The sequence below is a fragment of the Pelodiscus sinensis genome, chromosome 2 (genome assembly GCF_052426305.1).
Source record: "Pelodiscus sinensis isolate ZL-2025 chromosome 2, ASM5242630v1, whole genome shotgun sequence".
Classification (NCBI taxonomy): Eukaryota; Metazoa; Chordata; order Testudines; family Trionychidae; genus Pelodiscus; species Pelodiscus sinensis.
Window position 1 is genome coordinate 102457923 of NC_143053.1, and position 27736 is coordinate 102485658.

Consider the following 27736-nt stretch of genomic DNA (forward strand, 5'->3'; position numbering starts at 1 on the left):
TTCCATTTGGGGACAGAGGAAAGAGGAACAGCTCCCTAGTTCTCTTTTCTTCTATAGGCTTGTAACAAAAAGGGGGCTGTTTTGTAGTGGCCGCCTCTCACTTATGTGGAGGGAGCGCTCATGAGAAACATGCTGCTTTTTAGAAGAACACAGTAATGGCCTTACTGTATCAGACCAATGGTACAACTAGCCCAGTATCCTGTGTTCTAGCACTAGTCACAGCCCTATGCTTCAGAAGGAGCAAACAAAATGGGGGAATTATCAAGTGTCCCCTCGCAGTCAGGTTTAGAGACACCCAGAGCATGAGATTGTGCCCTGATGATCTTGGCTAATAGCCGTTGAGGGACTTAACCTCCATGAACGTATCTTATTTTTCTATGGCCTTGACAACATCCACTGGCAATGAGTTCCCTAGGTTGACTGTGTGTAGTGTGAAGTACTTTCTTGTGTTGGTTTTAAACTTGCTGCCTATTATGCTGTGTCAGTGGTTCCCAACCTTTTTGAGCATATGGACCCCTTTTCAATCTATTCAGATTTCATGCTCCACCCCCTTTCTGGCGAAGAGAAAAAAAGAAAAGGAAAAGAAGAGGGAAAGAGAAAGAAAAGAAAATTAAGGATCGAAGGGCCCGGTCCTTATTTTTAAATTTTCCACGGACCCCCTGCAGTACCATGGTGGACCACAGGTTAGGAACTACTGTGCTATGTGAAGGGCAAATAACACTTACCTTTTACTTTATCTTCACCAAGCACTTTCTCCCCCTGCTTGCCTTTGGGAAGGATGTGTGACTCTTCATTTCAGATTAGCCTTATCGCTACTCTGTGGCTGACAATGCAGCAACTTTACATTCCCTTCCCTGGCTGATTGGCAGTCTTCTCCAAGGTAATCAATTATTTTCTGTCAAGGTCCACATTTCTTGTATATACTCCAGAGAAACATTTTTCACTCTGCCAAAATGATAATGACGATAAAAAGATTTTGTGGTCCATTCAGAGATGTGTGGTGGTCTAGATTTGGCCTGTGGTCGCCTGTATTCTATTTCCATCAGGGGGTGCCCTGTACATGGTTAGTGTGTGCTCCAGTGTCACTGCAAGCAGCCTGACTGAATGAGGCAGTCTGCAACTGCACTTCTGAGATGATATGGGAGACTGCCTCAGTTTACCTGTTGCTGTAAAGTTCACTGATAGAGTAGGGTCAAGATTTACTGCTGTGATAGCCAGAGACCTCTCCGGACATGTGGATGATGATAACCAGAAGGCTGCTTGTGCGTGTGCTCAATGATGTGGGCCCAATGACCGCTGCAGACCCTGAGAGAGCCCCCAAAAGGGACAAATCCGATAAGGATCGAAGGTATCCGGCCAAGTTTATTGTTAAGCGAAGTACAGTAATAGTTGTCAGTAGACTCTACTGAACCACTATGCGTATGTACTCATAACAATGGCCTCAGCACAGCTAGTGGGAAACTCCTATTGCCTCACTGGCTGGACAAAATCTGTCCCTTCCCACAGCATATCACTTTATTTACAGTTACAAACAAATTAACACATCACTCCTGACGTGTCAGGTTTTTAGATACCACCCGTCATCCTATGCCTCATGATCTGATTAGACCATCTCTATCTATCATGCTGTCATTTTAGACCCTTTCCTGAACCTGAGTCTCTATCAGTGGGGAGTGTGTACCAAGGTCTTTTTGAATGAGCTGATGATACTTTGTGCTTTCAATTTATATCCAGTGCCAATTACTGTTCTACGCCTGGGCCTGTTATCAATTAGTGTTTCGCTCTCTCTGCTCTGTTCGTGCCAAGTTCTGTGAGCAGAGATCTGCCTCTTGCTCACAGCTTAGCTTTGCTTTATGTTAGCTATGTTTTGTCCATAGCTAGGCCTCAGACCAGGCCTGTGCTACATGGGCTTTTGTTTTAGGCCCTCATATTACTGCATCTGCATTGGATGCCCACATAATTTTAGTTATGCCCACATAATTTTGTAGTGCAGGTGTTGCCTACATTGATGGAAAGGGGATGTCTGTCAGTGTAGGAACACCACTTTCCTGAACAAGGATAACTACATTTTACCGACAGTTTCTTCAGTCAGTATGCTATGTCTACACTGGGGGCTGGATCTGAATAGAAATGTGGCTTTTTTTCCACACGCTGTCCTGACACAATGGTTTTGACCAAGCTTTTAAGTGTAGACCGATCCTAAATAATGTCTAGAGTAGGGGTCAGCCACCTTTTGAGAAGTGGCATACTGAGATTTAACTTCACTTCTGTTGCCGGGTCTGCATGCTGTTGATACTTTTTAAAGTCAATAATATAGTCTTTCCCCCACCTACTGCTGTGCAGTCTGCTCCCCCCAGCCCAGGTGGGGGCAGGGAGAAAATCCTGCTTCTCAAAGTAGCAGGCAGCAGCATTCTGTCCTGTCCTAACTCCCAGCTAAAGCACAAATTATCCCCACCTCCCCCAGCTCACAGTACAATCAGTCTACCTCCCTGCCTCCACCTCACCCCAGTGCCAACACCCACCCACCTCCTCTTTCCCCCACCTACCCCATGCAGTCATCCCCTTACCTCCCCCTTCCCAGGAGGTTTAAGAGTGCTGAGTTTCTGCCTCTCCCACACACAAGGGGTTCTCCAAACTCCCCTTCCCAATTACCCACTTTCTCACTCCTCCTTCCCCTGCCTAGCCACTTAGTCTCCCCTTACCTTGCTTTTTATTTCCTGCTCTGGGAGCTGCTTGCTCAGCAAGACCGTGCCCCACCCACCGCCGATCAGCTGAGCTTCTTGCCTGTGCAGGAGCTTTGGACTTCTGAGCAGAGGTCAGAAAACAGTTGTGTGGTTGTGCAGCCACACAGCTTAGGGGGAACTACGGTCCCATGCCACTGGCCCCCTTGGCCTGCTGCCCCTCCCTGCCGCTGGCTCCTTTGGCCGTGCTGCTGGCTGGGCAACACAACTGCCCTGACCCTGCTGTCATAACTGCTGCTCCAGCCAGCACAGCAGCCGGAATGGCAGCATGCAGCCCTAGCCCCGCTGCCAGGGCACCCGTCCCACTGCTGGTCAGCGCACTGCTCCAATCAGGCTGCCGGCCTGCCCCGGCTCCGCTGCCACTGCCCCAAATGGGCTTCCCCAGGCTGCCACGGCTCGGTCCCCACTGCCGGTCTGGCACACAGCCCCCATTGGGCTGCCATAGCATACCTGCAGCTGAGTGCGCGCGCACACACGCTCAGCCCCCAGCCCTTGCTGGGCTACCCCTGCCCCACTACTGAGGGTCAGCTATCGGAGGAGCAGCCATGTGGCGCCAGCCACCGGAGAAGCTTGCCTGGATGAGCCCCCGCACGCCCTCCTCCACCACCACCAGCTCACCTGCTTCCACCGGCTCGCTGCTGCAATGGAGCTGAGTGGGCGGAGAAGGGGGAGAGCACTAGCTGCTCAGGCACAGCCCCATCAGCAGCCTCCTTGCCTGCCTCCCGGAGCTGGTGCTGCGGCTGTGTGCCAGCCACGAGGCTCAAGCAGCAGCGCAGGCTCCCTGCTGTGCAGGGGAGGAAGGGTAGGCCTGAGCTCCCATCCTGCGTGCCACTGAAAATCGGCTCGCATGCTACGTAGGTTGCCGACCCCTGGTTCTAGACTGTGTTTAAATAGAGGCAGCATGGTTGCTCCATGTCCTGAGCCAAGTCCCCACTCAGGACATGGAGCAACCTGTAGTGCTCTGCAGAGCTACCACAGAGCTCAAACACCTCACACCTTCTATTTTAAAAGCATAAATGATGCCTCAGACAGTGTTGACACTCGGCACCTCCTTGTCAGGAGGAAGTGCTCCGTTGACTGTTAAATGAAGCAGCTTGAAAGCCCAGATCATTTTCCGGATTTAGAATAAGATTTAGGAAATTACGACGGGAGGGAAGCTCACAAGCTTGGAGCATGACTGAGATACTGAACTGACACGATGATTGGGACTAACAAAGTTACAACACTGCTGTATACAACGGTGATTTACTGTCGATAACACGTGCTGAACAGTGTATACTTTATGGCCAGCATGTCATTATTCAGCCTGGAAGTAACAGCTCAGCCACAAAAACCTGTCAGTAACAGAGATGTGTTAAAGTCAACTCTGTCACTGTATTTTATCCTGACATTTATTGTGTGTGTGCTGGCATTTCAAATAGGGAGGTGGCAGGCAATGTGGCAGAAACTGAAGGAGCTGTAAAAAGAAGAATGCTTGTCACACAAAGGGCATGAACCTTTCATGAAGCAACCTAGTAAATTGTGTAAAAACATTCAGGTAATAAATAAGTCTCAGCATTACCAAAGGCCTGGATTCTTTTCTGAACTTTGAAATTTGTTTCTTAACCCCTCCACTGTCTCATTGACCCTTCTTATACAAGTGTCCTCATACAATCAGGACAACAAAGACACTACGCAGGGAGGGTGTGTGGTTATTTTTAAAAAAAGCATCTCTTATTTCTAATGATGGGGGTGCTTGTCCTGAAATGCCAAACTGCAGTGTGTTTTCTTATCCTCTGCCCTACTTAATTTCTCTACAGCAAAATGTTAGTGAACTCTCCTAACTTGTTACACAAATTATTAATTCTGCTGATTCTAGTTCCTAGACCTGCTCTATTGCTGTTGAAACGGGTGCTATTTGAAAAGAATTAGGGGGATCATAGAAAACACTACACAAAATTAGGAAGCCATGTTCTACATGACTTCAAACAGAACCCACTCTTCACTACCGAACTGTATAGATATGTTCATTTAAAAGTTTGCGACACTGATGGTTTTACAGATTAACCTGCTCAAAATTGTTGAAGTGTTGTCTTTCTTGCTTTGGAAACAGCCTGAAATAGCATTGCGAGGAGTTAAGCATCCTTAACAAACCATTGAGATAACACTGAAGCTTAATTATGTCAACTTACATATCAACATTACCTGCTCATCATGTTAGCAAATGCAGGTAGTGGATGTATTTAAAGAGGAAGCGGGGCAGTAGCAGGTATTGGGTACGGGGAAGTGGAACAGCTATTGCTGGTGTCAGGAACTCAAGAGCCTCTGCAAAAAGTGTCAAGTCACTTCCAGGGCATGGAGAGATAAGAGATGTGTCCATTCACAAGGGCCAAAATCATCTGCTATCTTCTACATAACAAAAATCCAAACAGTCCACACTCGCTATGCCAGATTCTTATTAGGCTGGAGGAGAAAATTAGCAGGATAGAAAAGAGAAGAAATAAAATGGGGAAAGAGAACACAGCTCTTGAGGGGGATGATAAAGTCTGATATCCCAAATGGGGTCATCAGTCAGCTAGAGCCAGGAGAAGTGGTGATGCCGTCTAGCTCCCCGTCTCTGACCTGGTTTGGTCAAGATGTCTGTCAGAATCAGAACAGCAAAGGTCCAACAATGTTAGGTTGATCCAGAGGTTCCTAGATAAGGTGGGGGTATTGCCATGATGATGGGGCTCACTCCATCCTCTTTTTTTTTTTTTTTCAGTCAGCACCGTCTCCATTTGCATCACCTCCACTAATTTTCCCCCAACGTCTTTTATTGTTAGGAATCCGAAAAGGGGATGATGAGTGGAATAGGTCATCCGCTGATTATTTTGTCCACCAAAATAGTTGACTTAACTGCAGGCAAGGCCGCTGCAGCTCCCATGAGACGCAGTTCACCGTTCCTGGCCAATGGGAGCTGCAGGAAGTGGCTACCAGCATGTTCCTTTGACCTGTGCCATTTCCCACAGCTCCCATTAGTCAGGAATGGTAAATCGCAGTCACTGGGAGTTGCACGGGGTGGAGGGCATGCCCATTGACAGTTAACGTAAATAAAATACCTCACTGCCCTCCTGCAGATTATCCTGATCTGCCGCATGCTGAATGATGCTGACCCCTGCTCTACCTGTATCCACAGCACAAACTTATGAGTGAGAACTGGGAGCTCTTTCTGCTACTTGAAAGCCACTGTGTGCATCTACTATACTCCATTGAAGAAGCTAGCAAATACTATTACTATATTAAAAGGCCAGTTTAGGGCATAGAGAGGAATAAAAAGGAAGGGAGAGCGCCTGAAGAATTGCAGAAAGAGGGATGTCAGAACTATGGAGGTTCAAAGCCCGTGGTTGTGTCTACTCTGGGCCACTTATTCCGGAAAAGCAACCGCTTTTCCGGAATAACTTGCCAGCTGTCTACACTGGCCGCTTGCTTTTCCGGAAAAGCAATGACTATCTACTGTAAAATTGTCAGTGTTTTTCCAGAAAAACTATGCTGCTCCCGTTCGGGCAAAAGTCCTTTTCCAGAAAAACTATTCCGGAAAAGGGCCAGTGTAGACAGCACAGTAGTCTTTTCTGCAAAAAAGCCCCGATTGCGAAAATGACGATCGTGGTTTTTTTCCGGAAAAGCGCGTCTACATTGGCCACGGATGCTTTTCCGGAAAAAGTGCTTTTCCAGAAAAGCATCCTGCCAATGCAGATGCGCTTTTTCCGGAAATACTTATAACGGAAAACTGTTCCGTTTTAAGCATTTCCGGAATAAGTGGCCAGTGTAGACACAGCCCATATTTTTAGATACTTAATTGGACCAAAACTTGGATCTCTTACAATTATATACCATAAATAACATATCTATATTGTTCCAACCAATGCAATAGTAGCAGATGATTCAATATCTCCTAATAGATACAAACAGCTATAATCACAAACGGAAAAAATTACAACATTGGAGTCAAGTTAATTTAGTTAGCTCATTTAACAAATTCTATTGTTTCAGCTCCTGATAAAGCAAGGGGCAAATTCAATGCTGGATTTCTGACCAGAAGTCCTGTTTGCTTGTTTTTTTAAATCTTTTCAGAATTTGAAAACAAGTTTATTTTTTCAATATAAACTGACCATTTTCCACCAAAATACAGGGGGAAGTCTCATTCCTGAGACTGATGGACCAAAAGGAAGATAATAGATCAGTGAATAGTCTTTTTCTTTTTTCCACGTAGCTAAAACTGTTGCTAAATAGTTCAGGCATACCATGGTTTCCTCTTGATACTCATGTCATAAACTGAGACAGGCAAATTTCAACTTCTGCGGACAAATAAAATTGCATTTTTGGAATTCTACAGAGACCAGTTTCAGTAATGCTAACATGCTTTCTCTTTGCCTTGTGTTCTGTGTCATTTATTGTTAGTTACAATCTTTTCACGCTGCTTGAGCTTTCATGAGCCTTTCCCCTTGAAAACGTTAGAGATGTAAAGTTGACAGAACAGAGAAGTACATGTGCCTCTCATCCTCTCTTAGGGCATGTCTACACTACAGACAATGGAAGCTGTTGCTGTCGCTCTTCCAGGGTTCAAATTAGTAGGTCTAGTGAAGACACCCTAATTCAAACTGAGAGGGGTGCTCCGGTCGATGCCAATAGTCCTGCTTCCACAAGGGGTAAGGGAAGTTGAAGGGAGAGTGTTCTCCCTTCGACTTCCTGCAATGTGGACAGCGCCAAAAGTAGAATTAAGCTACTTCGATTTCAGCTACTCAATTAACATAGCTGAAGTTGCGTATCTTAATTTGACCTTGTCCCGCAGTGTAGACATACCGTTATAGACGGGCTACGTCTAGACTGGCATGATTTTCCAGAAATGCTTTTAACGGAAAAGTTTTCCATTAAAAGCATTTTCGGAACAGAGCATCTAGATTGGCACGGACGCTTTTCCGCAAAAGCACTTTTTGCGGAAAAGCATCTGTGCCAATCTAGATGCGCTTTTCCACAAAAAAGCCCCGATGGCCATTTTCACGATCGGGGCTTTTTTGCGGAAAACAAATCTGGGTTGTCTACACTGGCCCTTTTGCCAAAAGTTTTGCGCAAAAGTACTTTTGCCCGAACGGAAGCAGCATAGTATTTCCGCAAGAAGCACTGATTTCTTACATGAGATCGTCAGTGCTTTTGCGGAAATTTAAGCGGCCAGTGTAGACAGCTGGCAAGTTTTTCCGGAAAAGTGGCTGTGTCTAGACACAGCCATTGTGTTTAGTCAGATTATAACAGGGTAATTATAACATGGGTTTTGATCTAGGGCAGGGGTGGATAAATAATTAGCTCTTGGCATGCACCCGCCACTATATTTACCTGTGCCTCCACAGGTATGGGTGAACACAGGTCTGAGGCAGGCCTGTGATTTTTGATTTTCCTGCTTTCATTGTTACCACAGCCAACCCACACTCACCCCATTTGTTTCACCCATTTACTGCATGCTGTCTAATATGTGGACTGTGAGCCCTCTGGGTCAGGGACAGCCAGCCGTCTTTACTTGTCTCCCCAGTGCCTAGCAATTCCAATTCTTGACTGGAGCTCCTAGGTACTTATATAATGGAAGGGATAATCATTGGAAATTGAATCCAGTTCCCCTGAGTCCCAGTCTAGTACCTTAACTGTAAGACCATCAGAGATTATAGACACAATTTGAAAATATTTTTTGCTATCAGTAAACATATTTTATATGATATGAGTGATAAATCTTAGGGAGATACTCAGCAGGAATTGCCTGGGTACCAGTCAGTAATGTCACTTTCCAATTTATCTGCCGGCCCAAAGGGGTTGAGCACTTCAGAAGGCTACACTGTCTGAACTCTCCTTTGACTCATGAGAACACATTTTGCATTCAGCCTAATGTATGTTTCATGTCTGTGACTTTAAATCATGTCACAGAAACCTGTGCCTTGTCAGGATGTATTCGGTTCCACAAGATACATTTTAAAACTCTTAATTACTAAAAAGCTCCATCGTCTTCTGTAACACGGTTCCAAAAAGAAAACCTTACAGTACCTTGCAAGAGCAGATGGACTGCAGACATGCATCCCAGTTTTGAGACAAATTTAGACTAGTAGGTCCTTGTGCAATGCCAAATGGCCCTGATGAAAACCATTCATCTGCTACCGGAGTGGGTGGTGAAGTGTGCATGTGTGTGCATTGAGGGGTGTGCGGCAGGAGGTGTGGGTGGCAGAATACCCATCTCCTCAGTGGATTACATCGTTTGGTGAAATACTCTGTACAAAATCTGCTTACAAAGCCGCGGTCAGATGTTGCGGATTTACATCATCTTTGAACTGTTGTATAAGAACTACAACTTAAAACAAGACATCTGCAGGGTGCAGATCATAGAATGTGCGTCTCCATTTCTTTTCATATACGTCTAAAAAGGTTTTCTCCGGGTTGTAGGGCTTCTTTTTAATGAAGATTGTGCACAGTGTTCTATCCCCCCACTCACACAATCAGCCCATAGTAATCTTTTTTTAAATGCATTTTGAAATAACAAATACCCCAAACAGGGCCAGATTCACTCCTGCTCAAAGATCTGCTAAGTATGAAAGACTGCTGTTTTCACTCCCATGATTTTCAAGCTGACATAGCCTTGAGGCTGCTTTAATTTATTATTTTTGGCTGTCATCCCCTAGAGTAATGGTGGGCATCCTGTGGGCTGTAGGTGGAGCCCCAATGGGTTGCGTGCTGATTCACACTATAGCCCTACTGCTCCCCCTTTCCTCCCAGAGCTGGAATGCCATGAATCAGCTATTTGTGGCTGTTCAAGTGCTGGGAGGGCAGGGGAGGAGTGGGGACAGAGTGCAAATCAGGCGATTTGTGATGCTGGGAAGGAGGGGGAGGAGTAGAAAGTGCGGGGCTCCAGTGAATGAGAGGTGCATGGGGAAGGGGGATAACGGGGTCCGCAGGCCACAGGTGGAACCCCAGTGAACCACAGGCTGCTGCAGCCCACTGAGCTAGAGGACCACTCATGAGACCTACTCACTGTTCTTGGTTGCCTGTCGCTGCACTAGGGGAATCTGCAGAGTAGAGTTGTGATGTGCCCACCCCTTTTCTTCCTCCACTTCCACATCCGTATCGGGGTGGGAGGCAGTTGCCATCAGAGCCAGCAGTAACACCTGAGTCCTGTACCCTGATAGCAGAACTCTTAAGTTGGACAGTTGTGACAAAACTCCACCCTGTTTGCCCCACTCAGCCTGACCCATGTTATACTGTCTTGCAGCCAGGACTCTGTCGTCAATACACATCTGTGGCGGTTGTGAAAAAGCACAGTCACTGAGTCTGAATTCTCACCAGTTTTAGCCAGAGCTGTTCCACTGGCTTCTGTAGGGGACCTTCTGATTTACATTGAGGAGAGCATCGGGCCTACGCATTCCCGAGGGCCAGTTGTGCAATGAGATGATCACCACCATCCCTATCCATAAGTTTTCTCATAAGGAGTTACAATATAAATTAAACCTGGCCATGGCTACCTTCATAACCAATATCTATTGTATTCTTGCGGGTGTATACTGTTAATGGAAATTTTATTTCAGCTAATGTGACTGGTGCAAAGTGGTGTAAAAATCGAGAGAACTCCAATCAGGGAAGTACACGTTGACCCACCCATGGGATGTATGTTCTGATATCCCCTGCCCTCTCTTACCCATGTGTTAATGAAATAAATGCCAATTGGTTGATGCTGTAACATTGTTCCTGGAAGTGTTGGATTTTAATGTCATTCTTTGACGGCTGCTTCACTGAAGGCATGTGAGTAGTTCAGAGAATATCAACATGCCACGAGTATTTTAAGACCCACATAACTTTAAAACGCCCTTCATATTTCTGTGTAGATCATGATACATTCCGTGCATACAAGTCAGTGACAGTCATTCCAGAGTGAACTTACTGCTCGGGAAAGATGCCAGAATGATGCACCATGCTGGATTGGACATGTTTATCTGTTGGACAGGGGAAGCAGTGGTGCAGCCTCCCATACGGTGTGCCACCAACATATCTCAGCCATGATCTGGAGGGACCACTTCTAAGGGCACATCTACACTTCTGTGAAGATTGATTCTCTGGCAGTCGGTCTTCTGGTATTTAATTTAGGGGGTCTGCTAAGTCGAATGCTGAGAACTCCTCCATCAACCCTGGAACTCCTCACAGTTTGCAAGAAATAAAGGAAGTGAATAGGAGAGTTTCTCCCATCGACCTCCCACTGTGGAGCCTCCCCAGAAAATCGATGCAAAGGACATCAACTCCAGCTATGAAATTCACGTAGCTGGAATTGTGCATCTTGCATCAATTTTCTCGGCCTATGTAGACCTGGTGTAAAGGGTAATGCAGCTCCATTTCTAGTGAGTAATTTGGCTCTGTACTGACACTTCCAAAAAAGGTACCAATTGCTGACATTTGCAATGGTGATTTTATTATGTAAACATTTGCCTGACAGCGAGGTAACAGACACTAGCAAACTCATTCCAACTAGCAGACTCATTGTCAATCTAACTTTCAGGTCTGGTTTATACTAGAAGATTAAGCTGATGTTACTATGTCACTCAGGAGAGTAAAGAATCTGCTCCCGTAAGCATCATAGTTAAGCTGACCTAAATTCCTGTGTAGACAGCCTTGGTGAGGTTGATTACCTACGCCAATGGGAGAATGCCTCTCATCAGTCTAGGTCTTCATGTCTACACTAAAGCACTGCTGTGGCATAATTGAGGCACTGTTATGTTTTAAGTATAGACAAGCCCTCAGAAATTACCTAAGATTCTGCCTGTTGACCTAGAGGAGAAAAGCTAGTATTACTAACACTATCCAGTCACAGCGACAATTTAATAAAAATCTGAATGCCTGATTCATTAGGTTGGATATTTAATCAACAGGATTTTTATGAAACATATCCTCCTTTGTTGTTCAGAGAACTGGAAATGAAAAGACCAGCATAAACTGAATGCAAAAGCCTACATGCACATCATGCTGCTGCTTAATTCTCATTCACCTAGAAAATTGGACACACACAACATTAGCTTCAAAATAATAGTGGAAATGCATTGGTCTTTTTATTCCCCATCATGCTAATGGGCAGGGTGGAAGAGAGCAAATCCTGGCTTTTTGCCACAAAATGATGTACATTACTTTTCAGACGTTGACTTGTATAACAAGTGAGGCATGCAACAAAAGCATGATGCCCAGAATAGTGTCAGTGAATATTTTATCTTCCTGACAAAAAGCAACAAGAGGCTGCATCCTTAAAGCATATGCTATGTTGACAACGCACCCTTACTATGACAGTAATGGTATTTGCAATCCCAGCTGCACTGAAGTCCATGAGATACGGCACCAGTTTCACAGGATGAAGTTGCTATGCGATGCCCTACTTTATTCTTTTGTATTCCTTCTGGACTCTGGAAGTTTCCCATAGCAATCTTTTTCTCAGTGCACTGTTCAGGAAGGAACTGTAGTATCATGCAACACATACCAGTTACTTGTGCTATAGTAAAAATTGTTACCCTACTGTGGCTCCTACTTAGATGGACCTCCAGCCAGAGGGATGCTATGGGGTATCCGACAAACCTTTCAGACAGTTTGTGTCCTACAAAATCAGCAAAATAGCCTGCGAAAAGAATGACCTATAAATCTCTTCTTCCTGCGGACATTTTTAATAAAATAAAATATTATTTTGGGGTCAAGCCTTGGTTTGTCATTCCATTTGGGAGGCATATTACAAACAGGAACATTTAATCGCTTTCATCCGAAAATACTTTAGTTCTGTGAAATGTGGAGAAAGGAATTGTGTAGTTCCAATAATTTACTCTGTCTGTCTTGATCGAAGATGAAACTGACATCAACTCCAGTACAGAGCATTTATCTACTCTTAGATTGTCCACATATTTTTGTAGAGGACTAAACTACTGAAAATCAATAGGAGTTGGGTATGTAACTTTAGAAATCCTACCCTATGCTTGTTGAAATTGTATGTGGAGGGAAATCCAATTTCTGTCACTTTGGCTTCAGAGCCTACAGAAGCCTTCTATGATGTAGAATTTTATGAAACTACCTCAGACTTGAGACGTTTTTACTTTGTTTCTCTTGCAGGGTTCTAATTTAGGATGTAGGCAGTGTCTCTGTTGTTAGAGTTAATATGTCATAGCAAGGGGGGACATGATAGCGGTTTTCAAATATCTAAAAGGGTGTCACAAGGAGGAAGGAGAAAATTTGTTCCTCTTGGTTTCTGAGGACAGGACAAGGAGTAATGGGCTTAAAGTGCAGCAGGGGAGGTTTAGATTGGACATTAGGAAAAAATTCCTAACTGTCAGGGTGGTCAAATATTGGAATAAATTGCCAAGGGAGGTGGTGGAATCTCCCTCTCTGGAGATATTTAAGAACAGGTTAGATAGACATCTGTCAGGGATGGTGTAGACGGAGCTTGGTCCTGCCTTGAGGGCGGGGGGCTGGACTCGATGACCTCTCGAGGTCCCTTCCAGTCCTATTATTCTATGATATTCTTTTTTCCCCTAGTCCCAGTAGTGGCTAGAGAATGTGATCCATATTAGTGATGCAGGCATGATTCAGTTAACTATAACTGAAGCGGACAATAAGGGTACATGCATGCTTTCAACTAAACTAAAAACATTCGTCATTTGCTGCTGGAGGGTCATTGGTTTAATCTATCTAAGGATTGATTGAGGCCAAAGGAAAGAACAGCTACTGCGATTTTGTCTTTCAATCTATAATAATACCTAGGTCTTGTATTGCACTTTTCATCACTAGATGTCTAAGTGCTTTATGAAGGAGATCAGTGTCATTATCTCATATTACAGGTGGGAAAACTGAGGTGCATAGTGGCAAAGTGATTTGCCCAAGGTCACCCAGCTGGCCAGCAGCAGAACTAGGAAAAGCACCCATGTCTCTTGAGTCCCAGTCTGATACTCTGACCACTAGAACCCTCATGTTTAGCTCTTTACCAGAATCCAGATGAGATGGAAAATTAATTGGAATATGTGATATTCATCCAGTTGTTGAATTCCTGCCTCGCCGTCACCATCCTGCCATCAATGCTGTTAAACTATCCTTGTTCCATAGCTTTTTCTCTGCTCTTCCACCTAGCTATAGAGCTGCCATTTCTTCCAAGTAAAATTGCTCCTCACTCCTCACACTAGTCCACTCTCCACTCTCCGTCCATATCTCCTGGTTGGAGGCCCAGAGCTCCAAAGCCCATTTATTTTTCTTACTTTCTTACAAAGGCCTTTAAACAGCCAGGAAGCCTTTGAGTGTTCCCCTGCTGTAATTCCAAAGTAACGTTTCCTAGGATGTATTAGCACCGCTTCAGGAATGGAGAACAACGAGGCTCAGAGCTCTGGAGACAAGTGGTACTGAGAGGAGAATAACAGGCAGCAGATGCTGAATAAATAAGTTTAGGGGATCTGAGGACAGTGGTGCAAGAAGCAGTGATTCTGTGTAGGGCGGGAAAGTGAGGAGTGGTTCTGTGTAGTGGGCGAAGGTGATGTGCAAACTCAAGCTTGGAACGGCAAATGATGCCCAAATACATTCAGAACAACAATAGATCAAGCTCTTCTGCCCTGGTCCATCACAAAGAAAGATTTTCCAACTAGGGACTTCCCCCTCAGAGCAAGAAGTTAGAAACTTGTCCTCATTTATAGGTAGCTTAGGGAATTGGGATGAAATCCTGGCCAATGACAGAACTCACCTTGACTTCCAGACAGGCTCTCTCATCCCTAGTGTTTAGGTAACACTGTCAGTCAGGAAGAGCAGTTGTCACTTGCTTCTCTGGTCCTCAGTGTACTTGATCTGTTGCTGCATTAGCCAAACTAGCATATGGTTCCCAGTGCTCCACTCCAGCATGATTTTGTGAAGCAAATTTCAGTGAGACTCCTCAAAGAGTAAAAGCTATTGCCTAACAAAGCAACATCATCTGGCCCCATGTTAACCCAGCAAGAGGGCCCTCTGTTTACACACTGCTTCCAGCCTCACTTCATTCCTAGACTTCATTGTCCAACTATCTCCAGCTGTGACTGCGAATGAGTCTCCTTTGGAACTTGGGCAGGTCAGGGCATTCCAGCTCTCAAAGTGCTTCCGTCACCTTTGAATTTCCATACACCAGCATTGCTGTTTGGATTCTCCCAAATTATAAGGTTCAAAATGTGATTGTTTTCATACGGTGTGATAACGAGACTAACTGTATGCCATATGCAAACAGTGTAAGCCATGTTAACTGAAAAGTGTTTGATCTGTATCAGGGGTTGAGCACTGATTCTGAAAGAGGTTTGCACTTAGAAGCCATTGGATAATTCTGTAGTACAGGGGAGGGGAACCTAAGGGAGCCGGGTGCAGATTGCACCTTGCCTGGATCCGGCCCCCTAAGGCTTAGGGCTCCCCCAAGCATTGGGAAACCCATGTTAGTGAGGGGTGACTTTTTTGTTGTTTCTCATTTGTGTGCAGCTCCTGACTGATTTTATTGTGGGCCAGTGGCCCCCAACCCAAAAAAGGTTCCCACCCCTGCTGTAGTAGACGCATGCCCTGGATTTGTTAGAATGAAGAAAAGGTCTTTCAACAAAGCCTTATCTGATAACGTATTAGACTCGTGGGCCAATGGTAATTTCCATTTAAATATGCTGCCACACAGACACATTCCTCTCCTCCCCCTCTTGGACTGACAAGGGCATTACTCCTTTGTAGAAAGGAGCACTTTGCAATGATGATGCATTACTCACTCTCTGTTATCATTTGGAGCTGCATAGTAAACTCCAGAGGCATGAACCCAGCTTTCTATTTGATTGCTGTGAGGAATGCTTCTTGGACCACAAGTAAGGGAATAAAAGCAGAGAGGGTCCTAAAAGGTTCATCCTAAAATGCAAACAAAATTGTAAAAACTGCAGAGAAAATATTGTTAGGGGTTTTTTTTCCCCTCTCTCTTCTGGAGCCCTAACTGTCTTTTTTTAAATTTCTTTTTGCAGACTGGCCACTTGTGTCTCCGCTTTATAATCTCTTTCTCTGAGTAGACTGGATACCTCCATGAACCCAACAGATGTATCAGGAAATGGCATTGCTCACTGGGAACGCAGACCCCAACTTCACCTCGTATTCGTACAACAATTTGGAAAACCTGTGCGAGGTGCAGACCAAGAAAGGATTCTTCTACAAAAAAGCCAAGCTTCTCCACCCTGGGGAAGACCTGTGCTGCTTGGCCCGTCTGGAGGACCGAACCAGGCATGTGATCATCAATGTAGGTGGCATCAAATACAGGATTCCGTGGACCACACTGGAGAACTGCCCTTTGACCAGGCTTGGAAAACTAAAATCATGTAACAACTATGATGAAATCATGGACATCTGCGATGATTATGATGTCAGCTGCAATGAGTTTTTTTTCGATCGTAACCCTTGTGCCTTCAGGACCATCATGACTTTCCTGACAGCTGGGAAGCTTAGGCTTCTAAGGGAGATGTGTGCCCTCTCTTTCCAAGAGGAGCTGGTGTATTGGGGGATAGAAGAGGAGCACCTGGAATGGTGCTGTAAGAAGCGATTGCGACAGAAGGAGGAGGAGGCTGCTGAAGCCAGGCTGTATGAGAGGGAGATGCTGATCAGGGAAACTCCTCAGTGTGCCTTCCAGGACAATAGCCGTTCGGGTTTGTGCATGAGAAAGCTCAGGGATATGGTGGAGAACCCTCACTCAGGGATCCCAGGAAAGATCTTTGCTTGTATATCAGTCTCCTTTGTTGCCATCACTGCAGTCAGTCTCTGTATTAGCACCATGCCAGATATCAGAGAAGAGGAAGATCGGGTGAGTGCAGCCTTCAGTGGCTACTTTTACACTATGCTTTATTAACAACCTAACACGCAGTGTAAGTAAGGACACTGGGAAGATCAAGGACAAAGTCATTCAGATACTGTCTATAGTATTTATGATTTGGTATTCAGTCTGATGGAGGAGGCCATTAATTTGATTGTTAGTCTAGCTGAGGCAATCAAAATCTTCTGCTTTGTCCAGGGCACCGTGCCAGTTTACACCAATACATAACTTGCTTCCAGAATGCGTGCATGCTGCCGCCGCCACCACAGACCAGATGACAGAACAACGATTATTTGTTTTTTCATTATAGTACAAACTAACCCTGATTCAGGTTCACGGTTTTGACACTGGATTATTAGCTGTCTTTAGATTGTCAGTTCTGCTTTTTCCTAAAAAACATTTTAAATAGTTTGCTTTCATAAATTAACTACTCTTAGTAGGGAACTTAGCTGAGAAAATATTCTCCTGGAGGTGGAGGAGGAAAAGGGCACAGGTGAACTGAGGCAGCTCTTGGACGAGAGAAACAGAATATACATGCATGTGTCCTAATTTTCCAATGTGCTGAGCACTCATAGTTGATGCTAGTGGGAGCTGTGGGTGTATAAAACCTTTGAAAATCAATCAGTATATTTATTTTTCATTTTCCTTAAGGTCCAGTCTCTTGCTCATGTAGATCGTCCAGATCAGTGTTCCCTGTAAGCTGAGTGCTTGGGCGGCCACCCAGGAGAGATTTACATGCCGCCCAGCTGATTACCAGAGTGTCCACAGTTAGCAGCCTGTGTTTCTACTAGTGGTGCACTTCTGCACATGTCTCGGTGCACAGAACAAAAGTTATTCTGCTCATGGGTAGAAAAAGTTAGAGGGAACATTGGTCCAGATGCCTGGGATTAGCCCCATTAAAATCAATGAGAGTTTTACTTGAAGAGTGCAGCCTTTCATTTTTAGATTGAAATGTATGAAAACAATAGATCAGATAGGATGATGGAGCACTGCAGGTGGGGGAGAAGTTTCGAAAAAGTTCTCTTGTCTCTGAGGCCTTGGGCAGAACATGATTACGGTGTAAGTGGATGGATATTTGACTCACAACCAAACAAGCCACTTTAATGTTTGTGCTTGGTTTCCAGCCCAGTGGCCATTTAACACAAACATGCCCAGTCATCTGTTTCAACAGCACTTCCATCCAGGCTCTGTCTGTGTAAACAGGCTTCTGTACAAAGCTCTCCTTATAGTAAAAAAATCTCCAGAAACCACTTATTCTCCTAGTGCCCCATTCAACAGGGTACAGAGTCCTCAGCTCCCCAAAAGCTCTGGAGAGTTCTGTATTGTGTTTTTATGAGTACTTCGTACACAATTAAAATCTACCCTCTACTGGTTTGGAATGCATAAGACATTATCAGGTAGCCGTGTTCATCAGAAGTCTTTCATTTAGAGTCAGACCCATGGAACAATAATACTCCATGCTAAGAAAAACTATGCAAGACACCTAGCCTGGTGTTTTTTTAATTGTTGTTTTTTTACAATGATCTTGTTTTACAAGTTTTTATGTCCTAAAATGAACATTTTACAGTAGTAGTTAAAGCCACATTGTTCTGATAATTAAAGAAAAGAAAACAAAACAGTTTCAAAAGGCAGTGGCTGCAAGAAAATTGAACTTCTTCGATTTGTTTATTCTAGATGTTGCTTGTGGAACTGAGAAACTTAATACCTTTAAATAAGCAAATGCAAACAAAATCTACTAAAAAAGGCCTTATGCAATCAGTTAACCAGTAGCCACTATTGTCTGCAGAGTAGTCTAGATTTTTAGAGGGAGTTTCTGTAGAAAAGTATTGCAGGGTGTACCAATCATACAGGGAAAGCCCTCTCCATGCTACTGTTAAACAAAATGGGTGTGAACTTCACAGTGGTCTGCAGAGCAATGGTCAGAACTAGTTTTATAGCAAGGCTGGAACAAGTTAGCTTGTTAGGGCTTGGCAGGACCTGTAGGCAACACTATGTCAAGATCAAGGCAAGTGGGAACGCTATGTCAAGATTTAGGGAAGTTTTTCTGGCTTCTAAAAAGTGGGATAAGTTGGAGTTCTTAAAAGAAAAGAGGCCCAAACTGACCTTCCAACCCTCTTTTCCTCTGCCTAGTCTCCCATTTATCACACTTCTGAAGTACTTTATAATCAAGCACCTTGTAGCACATTTCACAGGTAGATATTAACCCCTTTTAACAGATGGGATAACTGAGGCATGGAGCAGTTATGTAATTTGACCAAGATCACACAAGTGGTCAGAGTTGAAAATATAATTTAGGAGCAGTGACTGCCAGTCCTTTATTTCTAATCTACAGGAAATACTGTTTTCCTTGCGTGCAGTTAAAGGCATGGTACAGGGGAGCGCTGGTAACAGATTGATCTTTATTTTCTGTTCCCAGTTACCTGATACAAGTAAAGGCTATAAAAAGTCATACCCTTGCCACATGGTAGGAATCAGTCTCCATTGTTACAATGAGGAAGAGCTGTTACACAGCGTGGGGTGCCTGGTGGGAAGGTGTTTGTTGGCGAGCATGAGTTTCTCAGTAATGCCATATAAATTAGGCAGACTGGACTTTCCTAGGGTTTTTGAGATGCCACACAACATGCCTAAAGATAAAACTAGCAGTATACAACTATCAGTACAGCACACGTTAAATGGCGTAAAGAACTGACATATCTCAACGGGGAGCTAGCCAAGGGGAATCGTCACTGAATGGGGATGTTTCTAAGGGGGGTTCCATCAAGCTTGCTAGTAGGCTTTATGCTAATCAACATTGTAATCAATGATCTGGAAATAAATATAAAATCATTGCTCATAAAAGGATGACACACGGATTGGGGCAGAGGAAATAATGATGACGAATTGGTAGTCATGCAGAACAGGCTGGATGGCTTGGTAATCTGTGTTTTAATGCAGCCAAATGCAGAGTTGTGTACTGAAGAACAAAGAAGGCATGCCAGACCTACAGAATTGTGGACTGTTTCTTGGAAAGCAGGGTCTCTGACAAGGATCTAGGGATTATGTGGACAAGCAGTTCAGCATGAGCTGCCAGTGTGATGCTATGGTGAAAAGGAATAATGTGATCCTTGAAGGTATAAATGGGAGTAGAATTAGGAGATTTTCATCTCTGCATGTGGAATTGCATGTGGCAGACAATGCAATACTGCATATAGTTTTGAAGTCCACGTTTTTTAAAAGAGGGTACAAAATTGAAGAGGTTGCAAAAAAGAGCCACAAAAATTATTGAAGGGCTAGAGAAAATGCCTTCCAGGAAGAGATGTGAAGAGTTCAATCTATATAATGTATTAAAAAGACAATTTAGAGGCAACTTGATCGTAGTGTGTATAAGAACTTGCACATAGAGAAAATGCTGGGCACTAAAGATCTTATTATTCTAGAGGAAAAAGGCATAGAAAGAAATAATATTGGAAATATGACAAGGAGTCCTGTGGTACCTTATAGACTAACAGATGTATTGGAGCATAAGCTTTCGTGGGCAAAGACCCACTTCGTCAGATGCATGTACTGGAAATTTCCAGAAGGAGATATAAATATGCAGGCAAGAATAAGGCTAGTGATTACGAGGTTAATTCAGTCAGGGAGGATGAGGCCCACTTCTAGCAGCTGATCTGGAGGTGTGAACACCAAGAGAGGAGAAACTGCTTTTGTAGTTGGCTAGCCATTCGCAGACTTTGTTTAATCCTAAAATGATGGCATCAAATTTGCAGATGAACTGTACCTCAGCAGTTTCTCTTTTAAGTCTGGTCTTGAAGTTTTTTTTGCTGCAGGATGGCTACCTTTAAATCTGCTACGGTGTGTCCAGGGACATTGAAATGTTCTCCTACAGGTTTTTGTATATTGCCATTCCTAATATCTGATTTGTGTCTATTTATTCTTTTATGTAGGGACTGTGCAGTTTGGCCGATGTATATAGCAGAGGGGCGTTGCTGGCACATGATGGTGTATATTACATTGGTAGATGTGCGGGTGAATGAACCAGTGATGGTGTGGCTGATCTGATTAGGTCCTATGATGGTGTCGCTGGTGTAGATATGTGGGCAGAGTTGGCACCGAGGTTTGTTGCATGGATTGGTTCCTGAGTTAGAGTTACTGTGGTGCAGTGTATAATTACTGGTGAGAATTTGCTTTAGGTTGGCGGGTTGTCTGTGTGCGAGGACTGGCCTGCCTCCCAAGGACCGTGAAAGTGAGGAATCATTGTCTAGGATGGGTTGTATATAAATATGCCTGCATATTTATACTTTCTTCTGGAAATTTCCACTACATGCATCTGACGAAGTGGGTCTTTGCCCACAAAAGCTTATGCTCCAATAAATCTGTTAGTCTATAAGGTGCCACAGGACTCTCTGTTGCTTTTGCAGGTCCAGACTAACATGGCTACCCCTCTGATAAATGATTGGAAATGAAGCCAGACAACTTCAAATTAGAAATTAGGCACAAGTTTTTAGTAGTGAGAGTGATTAACCAGCATTGAAACATGTTACAAAGGGAAACGGTGGCTTCTTCATTTTCAAGGTCTGCACATCAAGATTGAATGCCTTTCTGCAAGACATGAAATCGTGCTTTAGTCAAACGTGAATTATTAGGTCAATACAGTAATACCCAGGTGAAATGTAATGGCCTATGATATATAAAAATCAGGATGTCAGTCTAGAATAGGGGTGGGGAACTTTTTCTAGGTAAAGGTCCACATACAAGAGAGAAGCCAAAAACAAAAATTCACTGACATGGCTCCCAATAAGGAAAAAAACCTAAGAGTTGGCCAGGGGGAGGGGCTCTGAGGCACCTGTAGGTTCCCCGCCCCTGGTCTAGAAGATGATCTAATTGTCCCTTCTGGCCCTAAATTGTGACTCACTGATGCTCATGAAAGTAGGCATTATTCTGTCACTTGCCTCAAGAAGAGCTTGGGGAAAGACTAAGGGCCATAGTAAAGTACTTTATTTGCTTGAGGCAGGGTCCCGGGATAGGGGATGTGATCACCTGTCTCTTATTTCAAACCTTAATATACTATGTCCTCTATCCAGTCAATATAGAATGCACTTTTTCTGGATGTTAGTGATAAATAATCTTTCATACAGTCATGCTCAGTAATACCAAAAAAAGTTTTATACCCAGAATAAAACATTCTGGGTGTTATCCCTTTTTAAAAACAAGGTGTCCCCAGTATTTTTCACACTGGTTTGTGTGGTATACAACATACAGTTATGCCATCTTAAGCACTATGGGCTGCTGTAGGAGGAACACAGCCTGCCTTGGGGGGCTGCAAGGCTGCTGGCTGGGAGATGCTTAGGTGATGGCTTTCCAGCCAGAGCCTGCTTCTGGAACTCCTTCCCCTCCCGCACCCCAACTCCCTCCCCCGGGTCACAACTCCCTTCTAGACCCTGTACCGCATCCTTACACCCCTCCCCAGGCCAGAATCCTCTCCTGCACCCAGACCCCTCCTTGAGCCTACACCCTAACCCAGATCACAATCCCCTCCTTCACCCAGACTCCCTCTCAGACCCCACATACTCTCCTGCACCTCAGTCCCTTACCCCGTGTGCCCTTCTGCACCCAACCTCCATCCTAGACCCCACACCTCCTTCACAGAAATTTTAAAGCAGCCTTTGATCACTTTCCAAAATCTTGAAGTGGCAAAAATTAGTTCCCATCCCTGCTCTAGTGCAGTGTTTCTCAATCAGTGATACTAGTACCCTTAGGGGTACAGGCAGTCCCCAACTTACGCGGATCCGACTTATGTCGGATCCGCACTTACGAACGGGGCTTTTCTCGTCGAGGAGCCGCGCTACTGGAGCAACCCAGCAGCACCTCAGCTGCTCTGCCCCAGGCGTCCCCAAGTCAGCCGCTGCTGAAACTGACCAGCGGCTGACTACAGGAAGCTGGAGGCAGAGTTGCTCTGCCCCAGGCTTCCTGGAATCAGCCGCTGATCAGTTTCAGCAGCAGCTGACTTGGGGATGCCTGGGTTTCTTAAGTTGAATCTGTATGTAAGTCAGAACTGGCATCCAGATTCAGCCGCGGTTGAAACTGATCAGTTTCAGCAGCTGCTGACGCCAGTTCCGACTTGCATACAGATTCAACTTAAGAACAAACCTACAGTCCCTATCTTGTACGTAACCCGGGGACTGTCTGTACTCAAGAGAAGCTGGGGGGGTATGTCAACACAACTTAAATTTGGAGAATACTGAATTTTTGTGTTTTACAGTGCTTTATTATTTTTGTACTTTTTACACCCCAAAATTTAATCACCCACCCAGCTATGATGAAGTTGTTTAAACAAATGTGTTGCAATGGTAGAAAAAAAGTGTTGTGTGTCTGAAAACTGTAGTTAGTGGTGGTACTTATATATATATATATATATATATTATATTATTATTTTTTATTATATTTTTTTTTTTTTTTTGAGAAAGGGGTACTTTATTCAAAAAAGGTTGAGAAACACTGCTCTAGTGTGTATGGAAAATGCAACGTGCTCCTTTGTTTTCCTTGAAACACAAGTGGGGGTGAAGAAGTAGTACAGAAAATATTCCATTTTAGTACTTTAAAAATCCATGCCGATGTAAAGCCCCGTTTCTGATTTAGGTCCCTATCTGGCAACAGACTCTGCAGGAGTGGATCCTTGTGCCTATGTGGAACCTTGTTCCCTTCAGTAAGTCTCTCTTTGGTTGCAGGAGTCAACCCATAAGGAATAACTTGTAGGATCAGGGCCTTGGATTGCAAATTCCTCTGGCAGGAGCAGTATCTTCCTCATTGTTTGTACGTGGCTCAGAAGCAGTAAATCAGAGGTGTTAGCATGAGTTGATATTGTGCTATTCACCTTACACTCTGTTGTTTATGTGAAATTTAAAATTGGTACCCAAGCATAGAGTCTAGGTCTGGTTTGGAGTCTCCTTGCAGGGAGAAAACATGTCTAAATCCCTTCTGGACAGGGAATAAACAGAAACTAAATATTCTTTCAATGACAGGCTGTACTCTGGAGGCTCAAGCTGTCTGGCTGGAATTATTATTGTTCTAGTTATATGTCAGAGATTTTGAGACAGATATTCTGTTTTACAACACAATAGTCTTGAGTAAATGGAATCAAAGGGCATGTCTACTCTCTCGCTTAATTGACAACTTTTGTCGTTCAAGGTTGCTTTAACCCTCCCCCATGAGCAACAGCGTTTTGGAACACCAAGTGAAAGCATGAGCTCTCTCTTGCCAACGAAGTGAAAACCCCTTTCAGGGGGAGGAAGTAGTTTGTCAGCAAAAGTGCCAGCAAACAGCCTTGTCACTAAAAGCTGCTTAGAGTAGACATACCCTGAGAGCAAAAGGTTTATCTCACCAAGATAACGCTCTTCCTCCTGATAAGTCATCTATCCATCCTATTACTGCTGCAGGGAGAAAGGAAGGAATCGATAATGGAAAACAGATGTTTGAGCATGGTTACTTAGAACCCGATCCTCCTCATTCATCGGTAGGGACGAACCATCCTGCAGTGTCCCTTAGAAGTCAATGTGACTTCTCACAGATGCAGGATCAGAGCCTTAGGAATCAAAAGTAATTGTCATCTGTGCCATCCTCGGTTGAACAGATGGGATTATTTTGGAGAGTTATTCCATTAATTGGGTGCCGACACACATTTAAGAAAAATATGCAAAAAGAATCATTCATAATTTTTGCTGCATATTTCAGATGAGCTCTAGATGATGATGGCCACTTGACTAGTCACTTTCCCTTTTCCCCCCTTGCTGCCTCTATCCGAGAGAGGCAGGAAGGGGGGAGCAGGAACTGGTGCTGGGGGGAGCAGGAACTGTGGTGTTTCCGCCTTTTAAATGTAGCAAGAGCCGGTGGGGCTCTTGCTACATTTCAAAGGCGGAGGCGCTCTTATCAGTTAATCAAGTAGTCGATGGAAATTCCATCAACTATTCAATTAGTTGATTAATCTATATTTAACATCCCTAGATGATAGCACTTGCTTGTGGTTCACGGGGGACAGGATAGACAACATTGGCTTACTATTATCACACTTCATTTTTTTCACAGTAAAGGTCAGATTCTGCCACCCTTATTCGTGCTAAATAGAACCTTATATTGCAAATAATCCCATTAACTTCAGATACTGCTTAATTATCAATAAGGGTGTCATAATTGGTTTCTAAAATACTTTTTGTCTCCAGATTGTAATCTTAAAATAGGACACTTACTATATTTTCCAGATTTTTTCATGTTAGTTTTTTATGTATTGGAAAAACCCACTAACAATATACATAATCATTACTCCTGAAATGTTTAGGAAAGAGTGATTTCAACTCTTCAAAGAAGAGAAAACTAGAAGGAAAATCAATTTAAAGGGACAGTAGGCTGTTTAAATTAAAGTTGTCTATTGGGAGCCTTCTACACAAAGGCCTATGCTTAATTTAAGGGAAAAATCATCTTCAGGAAAATGTATTTCTGAATCAAATACACTGCTGTAACCCTTAGATGGTGAGTTATTTCAAGACAACTACACACAGAATCTCCAAAACAAAAATTATCAGAGGCATATATCATCTGTACAGCATTATAGGCATATAATATCCTCAAGGCAACTTATTAACGTACTCAAGTAATGGCAGGAATAGTCACTCAAGGCAAGTGGTTAATATATCAGAGAAATCCTAAAATGATCAGTAATGCTCCAAAGCAAAAGCAATGCTGAGAAACCATGGATATGAAGAGAAACCATCATATTCCATTGAGCTGTTCTTTTGTTCTTGGTGAGAGCCTTAGGACATAAAAACATCCTCTCCTACAGAAAGAGGGAAGCTCACCATGTCTCCTATAGGAAGATTAGTAGAGGGTTTACATCGGGCATATACACTTATTTTCTCAAAGGGGAGATCAACATCCAGTTTGTTTCTTTTGTCCGGGATGATCCAAAATAACAAGGTGGCTCAATGGAAATGATACAATAGTCAGTTGTTAGTATACTGGAATCTCTCTGAGCAGCTGATTCATTCTAGGACTTTAGCTACACTACAGCTTAAGTGGACATAAATTATCTTGCTCCACAGTGTGAATTCACCAATTCTCAGAGCGGCATTACTCATGTTGACTTAAGCACCAGCGCTATGGCAGAGGGAGAACTTCCCATCAGCATAGCTACTGCTGCTTGTGGGGGCTGGAGTTGTTAAGCTGATAGGAGAGTTCTCTCCTCTTGTCTTAGAACAACTACACTCATGAGCTTGCAGTAGCGCGGCTGCAAACACTTAGCCCAGCAATAGCCTCGATGTCGCTAGTTTCACCTGAAACTGGTTGCCATTTGCATCAGGTATTTCCGATTTTTTAAATACAGTTTGAACCTCTTTAGCTCAGCACTATCTGGTCTGGCAACATTAGACGCATGTCCACTTTTCATAGGCGTGGGCAAATTTCCTGTAGTCCCATAAAGTTTGTTTATAGCCATCAGTCCTGACTCGCAGTGTTCTGTGCTGTTATTTAGCTCCATTTTACCCCTAAACGTCTTCTAACAGCCCCGAAACCAATGCAGGCCTGTATGCAGGAATTTCTGTGAGCAGTGGTGGTGCTTTTTTTTTTTTTTTTTATAATAAATGTGGGGTTTTTTTTAAATATAAAGGAGTTCAAAATAGTCATGTGATGAGTGTGCATGAGAGAAGTTAATGAAAAATTTGAGTGGAAACAGTGATTGGTAAAATGATTGTTTTATACACACAGGAGGCCAGGGTGATTTCACATACACACACGCGCACGCGTTCACGCACTGCAGGCTACAGTGATCGCAAGCACACACACACACACACACACACACACACACACGTGCACTGTAGCTCACCGAGGGACATGTGCATGAGGGGTTTAAGGTGATGTGCAAAGCCAAGTAAAGGCCCAGCAGCCATGCAGGTTGCTGCCTCTCAGTGACCCTAGGAAGCTATTTAGTCACCTGCCCCAAGGAAGCATCAGCAGGCATCAGCCCCAAGCTCACTCCCACCCCAGGAAAAACCCACATTCCCCCCGCCAGGCGCCTACCTTTGCTGGGACACTTTGTGCCCAGTGTTGCTTGGCCCCGCTCGCTTTGCAGCACTGTGCCCAGGGCACACCCAGCTCTGCAAAGTGCCTTTAACCAGCACTGCAGTGCAAAGGGAAATTTCCCCTCGCTCTAATCCCGGCCTGAGGGGCTCGCTGGGGACTAGACCTGGCACGGGGTAATGCGCCTCCCCCAGGACAATGGCTGTGGGAACACAGAGCCTGCTTTTCAACTCTCTGGCCCTGCATGGGGCAACTCCAAGCTCACTAGTTAACTGGTGATCCCAGCACCTGGGAAAGGCTGGTGGGTTTGAGGGGCCCACTGTGGCAGGTATCTCTGTATGGAGGGTGCCTTCCCTCCCCCCTTAAAATGCTGATTTCTTCCCCTTTCTTAGGCAGTCCCAGACCCTGCTTAGCCATTACAGAGTCACCGTGGGAGAAGCATTCACACCCTTCACACACCGCCGTGCACGGGCCTGCAATGGAAGTGTTAGTACTACTGCTAAACACTATTGACCTCCCGTGGTTGGCAAATTCTGTGGTTTGGCACCAGCGAGGTCCCAAGGGTGCTGGACTAGGGAGGTTCAACCTGTATCTCTTACCTGTTAAACAACTGCTCTTCCTTCATCCTTTGATAATGAAAGGAAGTTAAACTTAATCTAAGCTTTTTACAGTGTTACTTTACTTTAAAAAATTCTGAAGAATTGATCTGTGAAAGAACTTACACATTTGGAAAATTTTAATTTTTCAGCTTTCAGGTTTGGTGAATGAGTTATGTAGACATATCACTGACTGGTCCCCTTAAATTAAATTAAATTGCCTCACATATATTTAGGGCCCTACCAAATTCACAATCCATTTTGGTTAATTTCACAGTCATAGAATTTTAAAAATTGTAAATTTCATTATTTCAACTATTTAAATCTGAAATGTCATGGTGTTGCAATTTTAGGGGTCCTGACCCAAAAAGGAGGTATGGGGAGGTACTTATTTTCTCAAAGGGGAGATCAACTTTACTTCTGAACTGCTTATGGGAGCAGAGCTGCTTTCAGAGCTGTGCAGCTGGACAGCGGTGGTTACTGGCTGGAAGCCCTGCTCTGGAGGCAGAGCAGAAGTACGGTGCAGG

General features: G+C 44.1%; 1 protein-coding gene across 2 annotated transcripts in view; it reads left to right on the forward strand.

Annotated features, from left to right (window-relative positions):
• Positions 1-27736, forward strand: part of KCNG2 (potassium voltage-gated channel modifier subfamily G member 2) — a 79954-nt gene that overhangs the window by 39170 nt on the left and 13048 nt on the right. For both annotated transcript variants that reach the window (XM_075921115.2, XM_075921114.2), the window contains one exon: positions 15737-16563. In XM_075921115.2, coding sequence (XP_075777230.1) covers positions 15808-16563 — 756 coding nt within the window. In that variant the 5' untranslated portion in view covers positions 15737-15807. The remainder of the gene's footprint in view (positions 1-15736; positions 16564-27736) is intronic.